This window comes from Urocitellus parryii, chromosome 14 (assembly GCF_045843805.1).
Source record: "Urocitellus parryii isolate mUroPar1 chromosome 14, mUroPar1.hap1, whole genome shotgun sequence".
Taxonomy (NCBI): domain Eukaryota; kingdom Metazoa; phylum Chordata; class Mammalia; order Rodentia; family Sciuridae; genus Urocitellus; species Urocitellus parryii.
In genome coordinates, this window is record NC_135544.1 from 57,888,331 (window position 1) to 57,909,916 (window position 21,586).

General features: G+C 49.6%; 1 protein-coding gene across 3 annotated transcripts in view; it reads left to right on the plus strand.

The window, feature by feature from the left end:
• Positions 1–21,227, plus strand: part of Znf395 (zinc finger protein 395) — a 37,136-nt gene extending 15,909 nt beyond the window's left edge. For all 3 annotated transcript variants that reach the window (XM_077792415.1, XM_077792416.1, XM_026398870.2), the window contains exons 2-10: positions 7,634–7,898; positions 9,286–9,518; positions 11,086–11,195; positions 13,897–14,135; positions 14,432–14,532; positions 15,261–15,561; positions 16,970–17,062; positions 17,846–17,946; positions 18,433–21,227. In XM_077792415.1, coding sequence (XP_077648541.1) covers positions 7,647–7,898; positions 9,286–9,518; positions 11,086–11,195; positions 13,897–14,135; positions 14,432–14,532; positions 15,261–15,561; positions 16,970–17,062; positions 17,846–17,946; positions 18,433–18,544 — 1,542 coding nt within the window. In that variant the 5' untranslated portion in view covers positions 7,634–7,646 and the 3' untranslated portion in view covers positions 18,545–21,227. The remainder of the gene's footprint in view (positions 1–7,633; positions 7,899–9,285; positions 9,519–11,085; positions 11,196–13,896; positions 14,136–14,431; positions 14,533–15,260; positions 15,562–16,969; positions 17,063–17,845; positions 17,947–18,432) is intronic.
• Positions 21,228–21,586: the final 359 nt, after the last annotated feature.

The window sequence follows — 21,586 nt, forward strand, 5'->3', positions numbered from 1 at the left end:
CTTGGTCTTTAGTCTTGGGTCCTGCAATCCACATTGTCCCCCCTAAGGAGATGGCAGCACTTTGTATGACCTATTGATTGCAGCCAGGAGAGTGGCCAGGTAGCCTTCGCCCTCCCCCCAGGCCCCACTGCCTGTTTATTTGGCCTTGTGGGGGAATGTGGCAATTCACTGAGGTGACGCCTGAGCTCCAAAACCAGTTTTTCACTTTAACCATTTCACTGTCTGTAGTGACTCTCATTTATTTGACCTCATCAAGGACTGTTGAATCCAAACAGTGTTTCTACTTTAAACACTTAAGTGAAACAAATACACGAATTAGGATCTCTGTCCCTTTCCTTCTTCAAGGATCGAGAACATAGCAAACCCTGTTTGTCAGCCTCAGGGTTGGCACCTCAGGTGACGTAGCCACTCAGGCTTCCCTTTCTGGTGGGTGCCTGGCCAGGGCCTTGTGCTGACCAGCCCTTGACTTAGGCTTTTGAGATTCTCATGTCTGTGTTTTATGTCTGGGGATGGCGATCTTGTGTTGTCAGCTGTTGCTTCATTAATGGAATTTCTTCCAGTCGATCCCTTCTTCCCAGTGACTCTCCCACGAGAGCCTCCCCCATTCCATCCTGGAGAAGAGAGAACTGGACCAGCAAGGAGCTGGGAAAGCTGCAAACACCACTGCTTGCTAGCTTTGTGGCTTTGAGCAAATAAGTAGCCTCCTTGAGGGACCTCAGTTTTCTCAGCAATCAAATGGGGATACATTGTTCCTCCATGTTTTACTGAGTTACTGGGAAGTCAGTAGAGAAAAGCCCCTAACACTAACGGTGTGTATTAACGTGCGTGTAAACCCTCGTGCCATTCGAGCAGTCCTTGCTGCTGTGAGTTCAAGGGCTGGGGTTTAGAAGCCTACCCTGAAAACTGCGGGAGAGCACTCCCAGCTCTCTTGGACTTGGTTTCCCAGGGGCTGCTCCGTTCCTCAATCCCTGCCCCCATCCTGACTCTGGTAGGGTGCCAAGTCAGCAATTCATCCCCCTGCCTCCCGGACTCTCACGGAATTGTCTTAGCACAGTTTAAATCAGGTTTAACAACTCCTTCTGGTGTGTGTGCATGCTGGTCCTGCCCCCTTGCGTGACAGAAACCACGCTGGACAGACTCCTCACCCAGGGGGCACGCTTGTGTGATCGGACTTATACCGTTCTTTAGACCAGTCTGCTTTTTTTTTTTTTTTAAATTAGAAAGTACTGTTTTAGAATCTAGTTTGAATGCTGTGTAAATTCTACCCTGCTTCTGATGCCTGTCTTCCTTTCAGGGCAAGCAGAAGGTCTTTCTTAGAACACATTATTCCTGAATCTGGGGCTTTCCTGGTCCTGAGAATGTCACCTGTATAAAATTAAAAATCTGGATGGGATTTAGGTATGATATGGTCTCTGCCCTTAAAGGGCTTCCAGTCTAAGGAGACACAGCCCTATTGGTACTATGTAGCTCTTATCTGAAATACCTAGGATCAGAACTGTACTGATTTTGGATTTTTAATTTTTTTTTGGATTTGCGAATATCTGCATATATATAACGATGTATCTTGAGCATGGGACCTACATCTAAACACAAAATTCGTTTATATTTCATATACATTTTATACACATAGCCCAAAGTTGATTTAAAAAAAAATACCTTTATTTTGTTTATTTTAGGTAGTGCTGAGGATCAAACCCAGTGCCTCACACATGTGAGACAAGCACTCTGCCTGTGAACCACAATAGCAGGCCCCCAAAGGTGATTTTATACAGTATTTTCTTATGCCAGTGTTTTGACTGTAGCTCATCACATGAAGTCAGGTGTAGAAATTTCCACTTGTGGCATCAGGTTGGCACTCAGAGTTTCTGATTTTGGAGCATTTAGATTTTCAAATTAGGGATGCTTAATCTGTAGCAGAAATGGTTGTAGGTCCCTGAGCCCTAACTGTGTGCCAAGTGCTGTGCTCAGAATTGACACTTTGATGCAGACAAGCGTAAGCAGGATAGTTGTGAACAAAGGGCATGGTGCTTCTGAGAGCAAGTGGGCAGGTAGGTGTGAAGGAAGGGGAAGTGCGTTTGTTCAAGGGTAGAGCTGTGAAGACCTTTTCCCTTCCTGCTATAAACAGAAGTGGTCTCTGTTACTTGATTGAACGTCTGCCGTGCCTTCAGACCACAGAAGTATTTGTGGATCAGGATCATTTACTATTTGCTGGAAAGAATTCACTGTAACCAGACCAGATGACCTATTTCTCTAGCCCATCTGCTAGAATATGAAAATAGCCCTGTTATTTGGGGCCTTCGTTCTCCCCTTGTTATTCTATTACACCTATTACTCACAGTAGTGGGAGCTTGGATGCTCAGGTACAGGGATGCTATCAGGAGGGTCCCAGCCCTGCAGGGGATTAGATGATCTTTCAGGAACCTGTAAGTCTAATTTTATTGGTAGTCCAAACTGTGGTACTCTGATGTAATATATTCTGTTCTTTAAAAAACTTCAGAAAGAGACAATAATTGGAATCCCTTGAGAATCCAAAATGTTAATGTTTGGCCAGCTGATTTAGAGATATTGAATTGATCACAAATGTTCTCTCATATATCTTAAGCTTGTATTATATATATATTTGGTGGTGGTACTGGGAATTGAACCCAAGGTCTCATGCATGCTAGGCAAGCATTCTACCACTGAACTATATCTCCAGCCCATTTTACTTTTTATTTTGAGACAGGGTTGTGCCAAATTGCCTAGACTGGCCTTGAACTTGTGATCCTCCAGCCTTGGCCTCCCCAGTAGCTGGAATTACAGGCGTGTACCTCCACATCTGGCTTATAAAATGTTAAACACATACCACACCAATTTTAAAAAGTTGTATAATAGGACCTGACAAATGATTTCAGAGATTAAAAAGTTTTCATGTAGAAGTGCTCTCAGTGGGATTTCTAACCAAAGCAAGGTGAAGAAAAGTTCATGTGTGCTTATCAAAGTAGTTTTTCATGTTCTCTGGGGAAGACATCCCAAGGGAAACAACAGCAGCAAACAAACTTTGAAAACCAGCAGATGGTGATGATGGAAAGTGACAACCTCCAAACCAGGAGGACCACAAACATATTTGCTTATAATTATAAATATGCTTGCAAGTACACATGGCAGCTATCAACAGAGTGAGTGGCTAAGAATTGCTAAAGGAATCGTTCATGAATCCTGTTCCCCATGGAGTCCTGTTCTCCCTGGAGTCCTGTTGTAAAGCAAGAGATGTGGTTTGCCATCAGCATTTTGGCCTTTGGTTGAGTTTAGAAGATGACACTGAAAGAAAACGTCAGTTAAAATCTTATACATTTTAAAGAAAATAAAACTTTCTGATAAAAGTTGAAAAATGATGCATAAGATATTAACTCAAGAACTCAAAAACTTAAAAACTGTTGTTCTGTGCAGTGGTAACCAATGGAGATCTTAAATATACAGAAAGCTGAGCTTCAACAGAGCCCTTGGCAGAGGGTTGCTATCCATCACCTTGACCCATAAATTATTCATTAGAGAGGTAGCAAGCACCCCAGCTTTTGCAAATAGGAGTCTTATTCCAAATTTCATCCTCCTTAACTTTAAAAAAAGTCCATTAGTTGTGTGATAAAGCACTCTAACTTATGACCTGTATCTTAGAGTGTGGGCTAGGTGATGTCATGGCCTGCTGCAATGTCCCTGGGTGGCAGGAGAGAGCAGCCCCTGTATTTGAATGTGTGTACACACGTACGTGTGCTGAGACATGCAGTTGTCCAGCAACTGTCCCATGATAAATAGCAATTTGCAACTCCGAACCACAGAGAGGGTTTGTTTTACTGTTCTGTCAGTTCCAGTTACTTAACTGGTGGCAAATGTCCTCATTAAAGGCCATTAGCACATCAGGATATGTTTGTTGAGCCCGGACAAGGGCTAACCCTTTTTGGACATTGACCAAAATACATATTCTAGGGTTGCCAACCCCTCCTATTTGTGACAGTGGTAGGGATGAGAAGCTCTGGAGGGCTCTGGGTCCCCTTGCAACCATCCTGAGAGGTCTTTAGCAGGAGTTAGCCGAATTCTTCGAGGAATTCTGTAAGTCGAGACTGTAAAACCATAAAGTGGTGTTTGGCTGTATATTGAAATATTATCATTGTTTCCCTGAAATAGAGGTTTCTTGGTTTCTTTCGGCTGCTGTAGAACTACACGTCTAATTAGTGGTTGGCTGGTATTGAGCTATTGATAGCTCCCAAGAAATGGGGGAGTGAGTAGAAATGGTGAGAGAAGAAACCTTTGAAGGATGCTGCAGCTGGAGCGGCAGAGAAGCCTGGTGGGAAGGAGGGCAGCACCCGGATGCAGGGCTACAGGGACAGTGGTCCAGGAGCAGAGCCCTAGGGCCCATCCGCACATACAGCCCTCCTTGTTGGTGCTCTTGTTTGCTTCGGGATCCCCTGGCCTCCTGGTGATTGTCTTCTCTCTAGAGCCAGGGCCATAATGGCACAGGGAGCATGCTGATGACATGGGAGGCATCCGGCCGTGACTGGTGATACTGCCCAGTTTTACTTCCATGCTACAAAAACTTGGCTACAGTTTTTCCGTTTGGGTCAGTCACATTATTCCTTTGTGCGCTGTGTATGTAGAGGTCATCCCAAACCTGAGCCTCTCAATGGTTCACAGTGCCTGGGGCCAATGAAGGAGGGCAGATGAAGGAGGGCAGACCCACGCATTGGCCTTTATTTTGTGGGGAATAGGTGAATATGCAAACGGAGGGGAGGTTTTCCCAGCTGGGGAAATGGAACTCTAGACTTGCAGGGCCAGGCACTGTCTTTTCTCTCAAGGGTCACTACAAGGGAGGGAAAAAAAAAAAAAAGTCATGTAATGAAAAGCCACGTAATTGAATGTTTTAATTTGAGAGATCCCACATCTACTGAATTAGTGGCAAAACTGTGACCCTGGGCACCAGCTAGCCATGAGATCAAACCCAAGGCTGTGGGGTTCCTAGTCCCGTGGCCTCAGCAGCCTGACCCCTCTGCAGCTCAGTTGCCTCATCAGGAATCAGAGACCAAGTGCTTATCTCACAGTGCTCTGAGGATTAAATGAGATGCAGCTTGTGAAAGCCAGTGCTTTGAAGGGCACTTACAGAAGGCAGGTTCCCTTCTTCTCTGCTTAAGAAAATTAAGATTTAGGAGTATGATAAATAAAGCCAATGGCAGAAACGTATTTTCAAGTGTAAATCGGGGGAAAGGCTAGCTGAAGAAGGAGAGCGGAGCCTCGCGGGAGCAGGCGGAAGTGGGCAGGTTCACGGCTTGGTGCAGACCTAGCGGGCTCTGGAAAGTGCAGGCTCGCGACAAAGGGAAAAGTATTCTTTAAATTAAAAAGAAAAGAAAAAGGCTTACAAAAACATCGTCGGAGTTTGTTGGCCAAACATCTCAGGCGCTGTCTGAAGACTGGAAAACTCAGGAATTTGGAAATTCTACCCTGTCTTCATTTTCAGTGGTAGAAACCCCAAACTTCCTGCTCTGGAGATGGGGGTGGCCTCCGGGATTTTTGCCAGAAAAGGGTTGGTTGGTTCTCTGGGTCGGTGCTGCCACCTGATGTCTGTGAGTGGCATTGCATGTCTCCAGCTCCCATCAGCTCAATGAAATCCAACAGAGATTTTTTTGTGCAGGGCTAGGAATGGGTCGCAGGGCCTCACGCTGTGCTAGGCAAGTGCTCTACTGCTGAGCCACACCCCAGCTCCGGGGACTGAGTTTTAAAATCCATTTAGCTTAGCTGTTCATATTCCCCCATAGTGATAAGGAATTTACTCCTTGCATTTTTCTTTTTTTAAATTTTTTAATATTTATTTTTTAGTTCTCGGCGGACACAACATCTTTGTTGGTATGTGGTGTTGAGGATCGAACCCGGGCCGCACGCATGCCAGGCGAGCGCGCTACAGCCACATCCCCAGCCCCACTCCTTGCATTTTTCTACCTTTTTTTTTTTTTTTTTCTTATTGCAATGGTGAAGCGCTCTGAGACAGTGTGATTGGCTGTGAAGTCACCAGCCACCTAATCAGGGAGCTCTGCGTGCTGTGACTCTGACCTTTTCCTGATCTGTTCTTTGCCTTCTCAGGAATTCACAATGGAGTTGTCTGTGCTATCAGATTCCAGCCCTTGAGGCCTCTAGTAAAACTCTGGGGAAAACCAGCCAGACCCTTTTGCTCAATATTTGCAACTTTCGTGTTCTTCTTTAAAGTTATTTTTGCCCTTCATGGTGTGTTATTGCAGAGATGCTAGCAGAACTTGCTGGACTAGTTGGGAAAGGGGCTGGGATTTGGGAGATAGAGAGATGACCGACCCCAACAAGCCCCGAGGTGCTTTTGGACTGGGTGAAAAGTGAAGAAGGTTTATAGAACTGTTCAAAGAAAGTTCCACTGACAGGCTTCTTTATGTGAGTGGGGCTGGGGGATGGGGGGACGGGGAGGAATGTAGCAGAACCACCTCTTGAGACTCCTAGCCTAATAGTGGGTGGAAGGAGCCTCCCAGGGCGTTCTGGGCCCTGAAGATCCCAGTCTCACATTTGCCAAAGCACCTGGGATGCACTTATGCATGCCCACTAGTCAACAAAATACCAACTGAATACACAAACAGGGGGGAGCAGGGGGCTTGGAACCCCAGTGTGAGTGGGGCCCTTGGAGGAGATGAAGCACAGAGGCTGGGTGGAGGAGGGTAGCATGAGTTGGCAAAGTGCTGGTCCTTCCTCTTCTACCAGAAGACCCTGTCCTGGGAGTGGGGGCAGGGCAGGGGTCCCTCTGTGAGCCCTTTTGGAAGCTCTGGTACCAGTTACCTTTGTCACCATGAGAAAGTCACCTGGTGCTAAGGGTTCCTAGGATGAGTGGAGCAGCTTGGCTTGTTTCCAAGGCTCTCCACAGCTTTGAAGCCAGTTTACCTTGGGAACCTGCAAGTCACCAACAGGTGTCTTGGTGCTTTACTGGGCAGTACTGTACCCAGGAATGTCACAGAAGGAAGCTCGTGGACGTGTGTACTCAGACAATTCTCGCAGCAGGAGGAACAGTTTAGACAGCAAAACATCGGATGTGCTTTCAGGGACAATAATAAAGGGACTTATAAATCAGCAGTTGTGCATCTGCCTAAGAAAATATGGTGTAGCTTTTTTTTTTTTTTTCCCTGTGGTGCTGGCGATTGAACCCAGGGCTTTGTGTCTGCTAGGCAGGCTCTCTACCCCTGAGCTACACCCAGCCCACTGACTATTTTATAGAATAACATTTAATGATATAGTAAAAACTTACCTAGCATATTAGATGAAAACTCAGTTTACTAGACAATGATACTATTTTTGTAGAAATAAAAGTATGTAAATTGCATGTTTAGAAGAGAGGGGGATGCTATTTAGACAAGACATCTTTGGGAGGCAGGTTCCTGAGTGATTTGGTTTTCTTTGTGCTCATCAGTATTTTCTAAATGCCCTGCTAGGAGCAGGAATTAAATTGGTAAAAAGATAAAAGTCTCTTTAAAATATTTCATCTGCTTTGATGGACACTCACTGGTGCCTGTCATTCCATGTGCAGGGCTCTGTGTGACCTTCTGATTCCTGTAGATGGTGACAGAAGACTGACTCACTGTCACCTTTGCCTCCCCAGGAGACGCAGCAGCATGGCCAGTGTGCTGTCTCGCCGCCTTGGTAAGCGGTCTCTCCTGGGAGCCCGGGTGTTGGGACCCAGTGCCTCCGATGGGCCATCAGGGGCCAGCTTGCCCTTGGAGCCACAGGCAGAGGTTCCGGAGGGGGCTGCTCCCCAGCCCTTCCTCGCCTCCAAGGACCCTCCGTGCCAGGAGCAGCCCAAGGAGGTCCTCAAGGCTCTGGGCACCACTGGCCTTCAGCAAGTGGCCTTTCAGCCTGGACAGAAGGTAGGTTGATCCCAGTGTGGCTAGGTGTCCCATCTCCTAGACCTTGTGGCTGACAGGCTGAGGTCACCCCAGGTGACAGGCCAGAAACTCTCTAGCCACTAGTGTGAGTGCAGACCTTTTTCTCCATCTCTGGAATTGGAGCGAGAGCTTGCCTCATTTCGGACTCCAGGCTCCTCCTCGGCTGTTGTTTGGAGCAGAAGGTGGCCAGACATTCTGGGCTGTTCCGCACCTCAGTCTGAAGTGTGGGCTTAGCTCAGTGTCTCTTAATTTGCCTCCATTTGCAGCTTTGCAGAAGAAGGGAAAGGACCTCAGATTGTAAAGTCAGAGAAGATTAGGTTTTGGGTATTTTAGGAGATGAAGAGGTTTGTATAGTCGGAGTTTAATGTGAATTTCCAGTGTCCCCTCCCCTGGGGCAGGACCCAGTATCACCTCGGCCTGTTATTATCCTTACATCTAGATGCCTGGGGTTCTCTGTCCTCATCTTTTCAAGGGCCCATGGAGACTGCTTCTGTCTCCCCACGAGACAGAAGTGCCCCCCAGGCCTCTCTTCCCATGAGATAAAGTGACCTCCAACTCCAAGTGTCCCTTGAGAGAGGTCAGCCTACCTCTACCCCTTTCTGGCTTATCCTCAGGGAGACTGAGAATTCTCTGAAGAGAAGAATGCAGGGTATGAGAAATTCTGGGCAGGAGCATTTGGTGGGTGCCAGCAGATAGGCAGGATTTCAAGAGATAAGCAGGGCAAGAGATCAGGAAGATGGGTACAGATTCCAGATTCGGAGAAATCTCAGCTGCTGACATGTTCACTGTCTTCCAGTCTAGAGAGTGAATAAGGAACCTCTTTGGGGGAAGAACTGATCCAATGTGGCTAGTCTGGGTACTCGGGTGGGCAGCAGGTGCCTGGGAACATCTGCTCTTAGTCTGGTTTCCGCTGTAATAACAGAACACCTGTGACTGGGTAATTATGTACCATAGTGTATTTGGTTTGTGGATCTGGAGAGGACCTTCCTGCTGCATCATCCCACGGTGGAAGGTGGAGGGGCAGGAGAGGGCAACAAGGGAGAGATAGTAACAGGGGGCTGAAGTTGCTCTTATAACAACCTGGCCCACTGGTGACATATCTAACCCACCCCCATGGTGGTGGCATTAATCCATCCAGGAGGGCAGAGTCCTCATGGCCCAATCATCTCCTGATAGGTCCCTCCCCTCACACTGTTGCACTGGAGATTAGGTTTCCATCACGTTCAGACCAAAACACCCATGAGTTAAGGATAAGTGAGTCAGAGAGCGCAGTCTCTGGCGAGCAGACCCCGACTCCCGGGACCCGGGCACCCGAGAGCTTTGAGGTGAGAACTGCTGTGTGCTGACTTCCGGCTGTTGTTCCCTGCAGGTCTGTGTGTGGTACGGCGGTCAGGAGTGTACAGGCCTGGTGGAGCAGCACAGCTGGGCAGAGGACAAGGTGACGGTCTGGCTGTTGGACCAGAAGTTACAGATCTGCTGCAGGGCGGAGGAAATATGGCTGGCGGAGCTGCAGGGCGTGATGCCCCAGGTGCCACCTCCAGAGCATGGGGCCCAGGCAATGGCTTACAGACCTGTCTCCAGGAACATTGATGTCCCAAAGAGGTTCGTGTGGGCAGGGAGGGGTGTGAGCGGGGCTGCCTGGAGGTGGGGGGATGGTGGGGACAGAGGGAATACAGAGAGCAGGCATCCTTTGGAGGAAGGCGTCTTTTCTTGCCCATAACATTATTAGGGGTGACATATCTTTACTTTAGCAAAGGGCTTCTCATCCCCCCTGCCGCATGTAAGGCAAACCCAGTTCATAGTTTTTCATGAGCAGAGACAGGAAGAAATGGCTCAGATCAAGAGTCAGCAGACAGGTTTGAAAGGGCAAACAGTAAATAATTGGGGCTTCGTGGGCCAGTCACTGCAGCTTAGCACCCCCCGTGGTTGCGTCCCAGCAGCCACAGATGATGAGTGAAGTCAGCAGGCTCAGCTCTGCTCCTGTGAAACTTCATTTATGGATGCTCAGACTTAATAGAATTCTTATGTGTCACAGGTCAAGAAATAATATCCTTCTTTTGATCCTGAAAACTATTTAAAATGTCAAACCAACCATAGCCCCCCTAAAAGTTTTAAAAAGAAAATCTGTTTTATATACAAGATGTGCAAGCACTTAAGCCCTGAGCCACCTCTCCTTCTCTGTCTGTGGGTGCTAGTGCCATTGATGGGAGATGCGGTGTTTTGAGACCAGAGCCACAGTATTTCCAGTGGAAAACCAGCAAATAAATTATTTTTTTATTCTGTGGAAATTTGAAAATTCAAAGAGCATATAATAAACACGTTTAACACATTGTGGGTCTTGGTTTAGCTGCTTCAAACCCAGTTGCCTAGTTTAACAGACCTGAATTGTGAAGAATGAATTCATACAGTCCTTTGAAATAGACCTCCTAGATGTTGATTTCTGACTAACTTTTCCTAATATTTAGCATGAACTTACAGATAGTCCTAATTTTTCTTTTGAACAATATAACTGAATATGAATTGTTAAAATCACATGTAAAACTTTGTGGAACTTTGCTGTATAAAGCATGGAGATTTGCACCAGATTTTTCTTGTGTTTCTGGTCTGTTTACTCATTGGCTAATGTAGGAGGTTTCGTTGACCTTCAGAAACTAACAGAATGCCTTGTTTGTTTTGGAGGAGAGGAGGAAGATATTGATTTGTGTAATGTTCCCCTCTAAATTTAAGGGTGAGAATAGGAAAAGAGGTACTTTTCATGCTTTTTGGATTCCAGTGGGCATCTTGCATTTCCAACTTTGCTGTGTCTTTTTTTTCTGTGTCTTCTCTCTTTTCCCAAATAAAATGCTGCATGTGAGGCCGTGCAGTTAAAAGCCAAGTCAGGGGAGCACGGGGCTGCCCCAGGGCGTCAGCCCGGTTGAAACAGAGGACCCTGTCATACTGGGGCTGATATTGTAAACATCTTTCAGAAGGAGCATTTTTCATGAAGAGGGGGGAAAGACCTTGCTGTTTCTGGAGCACACACTGGCTGATTGGATAGGGGCTCTGTGGGGACAGGGCAGAAGTGTAAGACTATCCCATGAGGATAGCCGGAAGTGGCGTCTCTTTCCCCGGGCATGGCAGACCAGCTGGCCCAGGAAGTAAACTTTCCCACCTACCCATTTGAATCTAGGAAGTCGGATGCGGTGGAAATGGACGAGATGATGGCGGCCATGGTGTTGACATCGCTGTCCTGCAGCCCGGTTGTGCAGAGTCCTCCTGGGGCCGAGGCCAACTTCTCTGGTGAGCAAACAGAGGCGGAAGGGTCTGGGCATGCAGAGGCTGATGACTGACACCTGTGCTCTGAGTAGCTGGTCACAGTGGCTTGGCAGTAGGATTTCCGGAGGCCCTTTAGACTGCCTGAGTGCCACTGAGTCAGAAGCTTCTGTCCTTTTCCCTCAGTTTCCTCATCTGGCAGAAGCTTCCTGGTGCACTGTGGAGATGATTGAGCTCAGCACTGAGCCAACTGGCCACTGGAGTAAGTTCTGCTGTGGCAGTGAGTGAGTGTGGCACTTTGATGGGGGCCTGAACAAGGCCAGTAGAGGAATATTTCATTCACAGAGGTAGAAATACGCTAAACAGTCCCCTCATGGCCTCAAGAAAATTCATGCTGCTTTTCCAAGTGCCTAATTCAGCCTTGCAAATTAGTGTGGGCCTACAGGTCAAGGACCAGGAATCAGTGAGCTAAAGTCTCAGCTAAATCTCATTGTTTCATAAAAACCAATGGTATGACTTCAGACTTACAAATTAAAACAAAATTCTGGCTGCAACCTCAGAATACTTTCTCAGTGATATGAGGGGAAGAAAGATTGCATCAGTTTTTTGACAAGATCAGTAGGGAATCTGAAGTTTTCTTGGAAATTTGTTATAGAGCTGGCCTACCTTACACCCAGGGAAGGACTTTTTCATCTATGTGACCTAACTGAATAGCAAGCTACTTAAAACTTAGGGTAATGTAGAGTTAGCTCTAAGCATGTACCAGTAGGAAAGTGCCCATTACATGGTGTTTCTCTTATTTAGTCTCCCTAGATAGGAAGTGAATATGAAGGACAAATTGGTTTTTTTTCACCCAAAGCCTGTTGGAAGGTGTCTCTGCACTCTGAGGACACCTAGAGGTGAAGCTCAGTAGTGCATGTCTGCTTGATGAGCAAAACCCAGAGGAGGGAAGTCAATTAGTTTTTAGGAAGTCCTGCAAATCTGGGTGTTTTAGTCAGCTTTTTCACTGCTGTGACTAAAGGTTCTGACTAGAACAAGTATAACGGAGGAAAAGTTTATGTGAGGGCTCACGAATTCAGAGGTCTTAGCCCACAGAAGGCTGGCTCCATTTCTATGGGGCTCAAGATGAGCTGAACATCATGGTGGAGTGTGTGGCAGAGGGAGCAGCTCATGTCGTGGTGATCAAGACGCAGAGAGAGAGCGACTCCACTTGCCAGATACAAATATATATATATACCAAAGCCACGCCCCAATGCCCACCTCCTCCACCCACACCCTGCCAATTCACACTGATTAGGCTAAAGCTGTCACCCAATCATTTCTCCTCCAAACCTTCTTGCATTGTCTCACATGTCAGCTTTCAGGGGACACCTCACATCTAAAGCATAACACTGGGAGATCTGGGAGGTGGGATCAACAGATCCAGGAAAATGCCCGGAAGGAAAAGAAAACTACTGACTCCAACTCCCATCAGAAGTGTGTGTATGCACTCACACACACTCATCCTCCCACGTGCATATCACCAATCACCTGCCTGAATCCTGTTAGCTTCAGTCCCTTTTTGACAAAACTTTTCATTGTCTTTTAAAGATTTCCATTCAAACATATTTATTTTTTTAAATGTTTATTTTTTAGTTGGTCACAATATCTTTATTTATTTTTATGTGGTACTAAGGATCGAACCCAGGGCCTCACACGTGCTAGGCGAGCGTTCTACCACTGAGCCACAACCCCAACCCTGTCAAACATACTTCTGATCTTATAATTGAACTTATAAAAGTAAGTAAGTCTTCCTTGGCAATTAATTATTTGAAGTTTGTAAAGTGAGGTACACACAACAACCCAAACCCCCCCAAAAAAACTGCATTAATCATGAGTACTGTTTGCACAAAAACCACCTGCATCCTTTGGTCTATGTATTGTTAGGATGGTGCTCTGAGTGTGTATACACAGGGGATTGTGAGTATTTTTCTTTTTCTTTTTTCCTACGGTACTAGGGATTGAACCCAGGGTCTTGTGGATGCTAGACATGTGCTCTGCCACTAAGCTACATCTCCAGCCCATAAGTATTTCTTAAAAGTTCACTTGTAAACTGTCACTGCAATGCATTTGCAAAGGAGTACTTTGTTCTCATGGTATAGAATATTTATCTGGTATCGCTTCCTTAGAAAAACTTCTGAGAAAGAGCTTGTTGCTGGCTGACCCCTTTGTCCCTAGTGCTGGTCATCCTAGATGTAGTATTCTGCTCCCTGCCCTCCTCTCCCTGATAGATTACCTGATTGGAAGGCATTTTTCAGGACTAGAGCAAAACAGATGCCTCTCGTGCACCCCCACCCCCACCCCGTGCTCCTCAGCCATGCATCGTCTCCCCTGTTGTCTCAGGGAGGTGACATTTAGGCTGATCTTCCTGGACTTGTGTTCCTCAGCCAGGCTGGAGGCAGGAGAGGCCCCCCCTCCTGCGTTTTAGCATATACAGTGAATTATTATTAATCCTGCACAAAAGGAAGTTACAGTGTGCATCTGCTGGTCAGGGATGACCGATGTGGCTGTGGCAGAAAGTGTCCAACAGGGTAGACCAGTTCTACCAGTAGAAATTGCTGCAGTGAATGGACCGGCTCCCTAACTTTTGCTGCAGGCCTGAAAAGGACTTTCTGTTTTGATTTGTTTTTTTCTTTGTGCCTGGGAACAAGCCCTGAGCGTCCTCTCTCATCTTCTTTCATCTGGCCAGCCTCCCGTGTGGTCTCGGGTGACCCGTGGAAGGAGAGCGGCGATGTGTCAGACAGTGGCAGCAGCACCACCAGCGGGCACTGGAGCGGGAGCAGCGGCATCTCCACCCCTTCGCCGCCGCACCCCCAGGCCAGCCCCAAGTATTTGGGGGATGCCTTTGGTTCTCCCCAAACTGATCATGGCTTTGAGACCGATCCTGACTCTTTCCTGTTGGATGAACCAGCTCCACGCAAAAGGAAGGTAGGTGTCTGGCGAGCAGGAAGGGCCAGCTCTGGAGCAGCAGGGACCCACAGGCCCCAGATGGTCACCACTCCCCCCTCTACAGTTCTCCTTTGCTGCGTCTGCTAATTTGTGGTGTTCCTGGGACCGGCTCCTTCACTTGGATACCACTTTTTCCTTTTAGCCTCTACCCCAGTCCCTGCCTTCTTCCCTGTCCTCCTACAGAGGGCCACGCAGCAGAGGGCCCCACGGGGTGAGGATGAACGAGGGGGTGGTGGGGAAGTGTGCCAGGTACCCAAACTTCCTTTTTCCCCTAGAACTCTGTGAAGGTGATGTACAAGTGCCTGTGGCCCAACTGTGGCAAAGTTCTGCGCTCGATCGTGGGCATCAAGCGACACGTCAAAGCCCTCCACCTGGGGTAGGTACGGAACTCAGGGCCTCTTGCCTATGATGCCATTCAGGTGTCCCTCCACCCGGAAACTTCCCCAAGACCCAGAGCCCAGGTGCTTTGGAGGAAATGACTTGCTGGAACCCCTGTACTGAGCCCTGGCTGCTGTCAGGATGATGTCCTTGTTGGGGAGGACGGTCCCTCACTTCCTGGTGAATGTCCATGCTATTTGTGGAACCGAGCCCTGCCTGCCTTACGGATCTGTCTCATGCCCCATGTAGGAAGCAAGATGTTTTAGTTCTGGGTAGAAATAGGGTAATTTGGTCCATTCACTGATGGACCCTGTAGCCAAGACTTGGAGTGGTCAATGCTGTACCTGCTTCCCCCTGGGAGTTGAGTCTCTATCAGCACTGAGGTGGCCCCAGGACCTTGACTCTGTGCAGAGCCAGCCGAGTGACTGCCCTGGCAGGAACTGACTCAGTGTTAGGGAGTGTGCTGCGGGCAGCGCTCGGAGTGGGTGTGCGTACGTGCTCTGTGAGGGTGAGCCTTTGTGCCTGGAAAAACAGTTTCTGCTGATGTGTGAACACGTAGTCCCTGGTGACACTTGTTGGGAACAGGGTGTCTGGGCATTCTCTTGGGCTCCCTCTCCGACTTGCTGGGTAGCCCCAGGCAGTGGCTTCCCTCTTACACCTTGGTTTCCGCTGGCTGCGAAGGAGGGCTGCATGTCCCCGATGATGACCCCGTCTCCTTCTGCACAGGGACACTGTGGACTCTGACCAGTTCAAGCGGGAGGAGGATTTCTACTACACAGAGGTGCAGATGAAGGAGGAGTCTGCTGTGGCTGCGGCAGTCCCCTCTGCCCCTGGGACTCCCACCGCTGAGCCAGCTCCCACCCCTCGAGTGACCAGCCCATCCCTTGCCACTCTTCCACTGCCTCTGTCCAAAGCCCAGACCTCTGGCCCGGAACACTCTGGTCTGGAGTCTCCTCTGCCCTCGGGTGCTCTCAGCAAGTCAGCTCCTGGCTCCTTCTGGCACATTCAGGCTGACCATGCATACCAGGTATGGAGCGGCGGCTCACAGGGGTTCAGCCTTGGGTCCCAGCCAGTCACTGGCCAGCCGAATCACAGGCCCCTGACCCCCCTGATTGAAGACGGAGCACTTGGACCACATTGCTAATCTTCTACAAAAAAGGAAACAAATCTGACCTCACTGTTAGTAAAAGTGGGGATTCCTAGACCTCTCCCATCAGTCATTGTCAGGAGTGGTTCTGAGGAACCCAGCTGAATCTCTGCGTGACCAGGCTGATGGATTTGGGCTGGGGTGTCCTCCCATTGCTGGTTTATTTATTTATTTTTTTTTTGGTATTGGGGATTGAACCCAGGGCCTTGCACATGCTAGGCAAGTGCTCTACCACTGAGCCACATCCGCAGTCCCACATCTCTGGTTTACAAGGTGATGCAGTAGTGTCTTTGGACTTCTTGGGGGGTAGATCTTTGATTTCTACAGTTATGTCAATCAAACAACCCTATTTTGAATACCTGCTGTGTGTCAAACATTGGGCTGAGTCAGCCTTTAGAAAGAATCAGACACAGTCCCCACCCTGTGGAGTGTGTGCTATAGCTGGTGAGGAAATGTGTGGAACCTGGCTAATTATAATAAGGAGGCCAGTACTGTTTACTGGAGGCAAAAGAAGTCATTGTGTATAGAGGAGGGATCACACTGTTATGCTGAAGCAGGTAGGAAAGTTGTCACAGGGAGGTGACTTTAGGATGATCTTCCTGCACACAGTAGGTATGTATGCAGGTTCCTGTGTGCTGGTTTAAAAATCTTTCTGTGCCCACAGCTTGGTCTTTTTAGACTCTGGACCAATTTGCGAGTTAGTAATTAAAAAGTAGTTCTTCCGATCAGAAAACTTTAAAAAAAAATTTACACTGGTTCTTCTTCTCATTGAGCGAGTAGCCACTTTGCTATTTCACCTTTGGCCAGTGTCCAGCTCTAGCTGACCCTGTGGTGCCTGGACAGTGTGTCTGGTATTTTTATAAGGGTCTCTAAACCGAACATCCCTGACCACATAGTTACCTGGTGACTCGGTGTTACATTCCACCAGTTCCTCCCACACTCAGATGTTTTAGACTTTTCTTGGCAACTGCCGGTGGCATATTCTTGGTAGGTGATCTAACCGAGAAGTTAGTGCCCTGCGGGATTGAGTCACCCACCTGGCAGGTAACCAGCTCTGAGACGAGGGCTCCAAAGCAAGGCTGGAGCCTGGTACCAAGGATACTGCTTGGAAGAGCTGGGTGCTCTGAGCTTGCTCCGGGGAGGACCCCTCTGCTGTGCCCCAGGACACCTTCCCAGTCATCTCACGTGGGCAGAGGCGCACTTTCTGCTGTGGAACGTGACAGGCACGCTGGGCAGACCGGGGACTTTCTGAGCTGGAACCCCAGTTGACAAGTCCTTGTCCTCACAGGCTCTGCCATCCTTCCAGATCCCCGTCTCTCCCCACATCTACACCAGCATCAGCTGGGCTGCTGCTCCTGCCGCTGCCTCCCCACTCTCTCCGGTGAGTGACCTTCAGCACTCTGGGGCACGGGTACAAGGCCAGGGCTCTTGTACACACCCGCAGGGCCGCCGGCCATCTCTTCAGTACACAGTCCACGGTGGGGGTTGTCACTGGGCCTCTGGACCCCAAACTTTGTGAAGCTCTCCACGTGTCGTCCCTCCCCCGCCCAGTACTCCTCAGCTGGTCAGAGTCCATCTCAGAAGCTGGGGCCAGGTACCTGCCCAGAAGATCACTGGGGAGGCTGGGGTCAGTTCCCTGCCTCTGAGTGTTGGTGCTTGTTAGGGTTTTAATGCCAAGAGGAGAGGAATGGGGAGAATGTGGGACAGTCAGAAGATGGCTCTGTGAGCTCTGTGTGGCTGATCAGAAATCTCCAGGCCTGCGTGGACCAGCACCTTCGGTCGCTACGTCTGGACTAAATGAACCATAAGTTGTTGACACCACATGTGCCGGGCTCTAGTCTCAAGTACGCGCCACAGGGAGGTGTCACACTTTGCAAAATCCAGTTGCTAAAAGGTGCCATTGAGGCAGCAGGATGCCCTCATTTGTTCCACGTGTGGGAACTCTGTCTAAATCCTCTCCGCTGCAGCCTCCCCCAACCTACCCTTGGCTGCTGTGAGCCTCTCTACCCGCAGCACCCTTCCAGAGGAGGCCTTGTGCCTCCCGTGTTGGCACTGGCCGTGGGGTCCAGCAGTGCACCCAGGGGCTCGGGAAGTGTGGCCTCCTGTCCTGGAGGATGCCCTTGTGCTCACAGCCTGTCCTTACGGCCCCATTCCTCATGCCCAGGTTCGGAGCCGGTCACTCAGCTTCAGTGAGCCGCAGCCTCCACCTGCAGCAAAGTCTCACCTGATCGTCACCTCTCCACCCCGGGCCCAGGGCAGTGCCAGGTGAGATGTCTGCTGCTGTACTCTGCCTTTTTTTGTTTGTTTTTTTGGTAATACTGATTGAACCCAAGGGTCCTTAACCACTGAGCTACATCTATGTCCTTTGTTTCATTTTATCTAGAGTTAGGGCCTTGCTGAGTTGCTTAGGGCCTCAGTGAGTTGCTGAGGCTGGCTTTGCCCTCGCAGTCCTCCTGCCTCAGCCTGAGCCACTGGGATAATAGGCGTGTGCCCCCACGCCTGGCTGGTTTTTGGTTTTTGTTCCCCGTCTCCTCATAGTATGGAGCCTGAGTTCAACCAACGGTAGTTAGTAGGATCGGTCCCCAGAGGGGATCCCGGGTGGAGGACACACTGGAAGGGCTGGCTTCTGACCCCGGAGCCTCTGACCCGTCGGGCCTTTGGGGGGCACCCTCCAGCCTCTGCCTGTTTGCCCAGCTTCCTGCTTGGTGCCATCCAGGTCTGTGACTCTGCATTTGTTTTTTCTTTTGACAGGAAAGCCCGTGGGGAGGCCAAGAAGTGCCGCAAGGTGTACGGCATTGAGCACCGGGACCAGTGGTGCACGGCCTGCCGGTGGAAGAAGGCCTGCCAGCGCTTCCTGGACTGAGCCGCCAGCCGCTCTGCTCCGGCCCTGCCCGGCAGCCTGATGGCAGTCGGCCTTGGGGGAGGCAGAGAGGTGCCGAGCCCGAGCGGGTGGTTCCCACTCTGTTGGCTCAAGTGTAACACTTAAAACACTTTCTCCCCCTTGTGGGAACGTTTTATTTTTTAAAAAAAGAAGTGAAAATATTTTTTCCCCTAAAATAGGAGAGAGCCAAGACTGACGAAGGGTATTCTGCAGCGAACCAGAGACCAAAGAATTACTAGTCCCTCCCACCTGCCCTGCCCTGGGCACTGGTTTGTACTGGACTGTGTGTCCTGTTTCCTGCCGAGTTGGTGGATCCTTTGTTTTCTCAACTTTTCCAGAAAGGACTGTAAGCAAGATGAATTTCTTTTTCCTAAAAAATGAGGAAGTTTCTGGCTGGGGGTGACAGGAGGCAGGAGGACCACAGGTGGGGTGGGCAGCAGACGTGTGCCTCCTGGGGGTGGCTCCTCTTCCTGTCTGAACCGCTTTTGGAAGGAAGAGGAAAACCCTTCCAAGGTGACAGCATTTGAATCCGGGTTTCCTCTGAGGTGGGGCTGCCCCCCAACAAGAGCTACATGACTTCTTTTCAAAGCCCAGACGAGTCTGCTTTTAAAGACGGTCCTCAAATCGCTGAGCCCAGGCTGATGGTTTCTGAGACGGGGCAGTTCAACACTACCTTGACCCTTCTTCTGTGTCCTGGAGGAAGTGCTAGAGGTCTCAGTGACCGGGGAACTGTCCTGGCCTGAACAAAGCCCCCTGAGGTCCTTCCGTCCCGTGGGGAAGGACAGGCCAGAACCCTTGACTCTCATCTGGTTCATTCGGAAGCCCTTTCTGTGGGTGGCCCTGAGAACCTCTGGAGGCGCGCTCATCTCTGGGCTTCACCAGGGCTTTCCCCGTTTTTGCTTTGTGCGGAAGGCAGGATGGAGAAGGTCAAGGCGAGTCCTTGTGGGAGTGAGATTCGGGAAGTCCAAGAGGAAGGCGGGGGGGGGGGGGGGGGGGAGCCGTTCCTGCCGTTTCGGCCCTTGGTGTCTCTAGAGGCTGCAGGGCCTTGGGGGAGAGGGTTGCAGAGGTCAGTCTGCCAGGCTGTTCTTGTCCAGGGCAGAGATTGAGGGAGTTGAGTGCCAACTCAGGATGAATGGAGACGGAGTGGGCCAAGCCCTGACGTCGTCTGAGCCTCTCCTTCCGCCCAGCCGACTTGGCTGCCATGCTTGTGGCCTGCTGAACATGACCACCCGGGGACATGAGTCCTGGACCGATGTCCCAGGTGTCACAGGCTTAGGGAGTCCCACCAATCCACCTCTCCTGAGCCTGCTGGTGGCTTCGCGTGGGCAATAAATGTCTGTTTTTCAATCTGAGACACATGGAGCATCACCAAACCTGCAAACCTAAGAATAGGGGTGTGATGTGGTGAAGGGTGTAGTGGCCTGGGCTGATGACAGAAGGGACAGACCCTCTTATGCGAGAGTGTCTTTGGTGGGGGTGGGGATATATTTTTATATTTTAGGAGAAAGATGTATATGGGATTCTGTTTCTTGGTGAAGCTTGAAACCAGGCCAGCCAGAGGTGGCCCAGGCTCTTGAGTCTCTTCGACTGCACGGAGAGTTAAGAGCTGGTGGCCTTCTTGCCTCTCTTCCCACCTTGTCCCTCTTCAGATCTTACTGGGGAAGGGAGCACGGGGGGGGGGGGCGTGTGGACACGTGGGGACTGTGCAGGAGGCCCCCTGTCTTAAACCCCGGCTCACGCTGAGTCTCACCGTCAGCAGAGCTGTTTTGATCCCTGCCTCCATTTGGACCTTGGAGATAAAAACTGGATACAAAGGTGTTCTCCATGTGAGGCCGGCTTCTCATGCCGTGGGAACCCAAGACAGAAAAGGAGGAGAGAGAGAAGGAATTGATGGGACACTTTAAAAGCAGAGGTGGCTTTCTTGTTCTTGTCCTTTATCTCCTTTCCACGCGGCCTCCCTATTGCATCGGCTCCTTCCCCCTTTGCGGTGGCGCGGGCCCCCTGGGCCCTCCGTCCACCCACTTCTCCGTCTTGTTGCTCTTATGTTGGTTCCTGACGTGCGGCTTGTCCTTGGGGTTGCTCCGCTTGTCTCTCCTGGGAGGGTGGGGGTGGCTGGTGAGTCCACCTGGCGATCTCTCCCTGCTTCCCAGCCCCCTGGGCCGCAGAATCTGGCTGGAGGAAGGTGCCGCAGGTGTGCGTTTGAAAGTAACAGGACTCATCTGCAAAGCAGTTATCTAAGGAAGGTGTCCAGTGACGTTCCCTGTATTCGGGTTCTCTTTGAGGTGCCTTCAGAGCCGGGGCTGTGTTTGGAGCAGCCTCAGTGGGGCTGGGTGTCCGCCATGTGTGTTCAGTGCAGAGTCCAGACCCTGTCTGCGGTCAGGGCAGGGCTCGGGTGGAGGGTCAAAGGACTCTCCAGTAACACAGCTTAGAGTTAACGAGGTGACTTTTAACCCCTCTCTGAAGGCCATCGTGTAATCTCAAACGACTTGTGAGCAGTCAGTGACTTTTTGAAGGACAGTATCAGATATGGGAACTCTGTTGGAAGAAGTCTGTCCTGTTCCTTTCTGGTCATTCCAGGTTCTGACTTCACCAGGGGTAAAAAGAAAAAAAAAAAAAAAAAGGGAGATAAATCCCATTTGTGAATTGTTTTATTGGCACCCCCCGCCCCCCCACCCCGCCCAGCTGTCTTCCAAGTATTATTTTTACTGTTAAAATTTTTTTAAAAAAATGTGAAATGTAATGTTTTTACAGCAACAATATGAAATATATTTTATAAGGAATAAAATGGTACATTGTCTGACTTGGTGTGTTTTTTCTTCTTCCTGTTCCTATAAAGAGTAAGCGTCTCAGTGTCCTTGGTGTTAGACGAGTGCTAGCATGTCACCCTCTGGAACAGTAGGTGACATTTGCCAGGAACTGGGCCAGCTGCTTGTGCGAGGGCGTTGCTGTTGCTGCTACTTTACAAACGAGGAGAGGGAGGCACCAAGCCTAAATATCTTGCCCAGATCACAGATGGGGAGATAA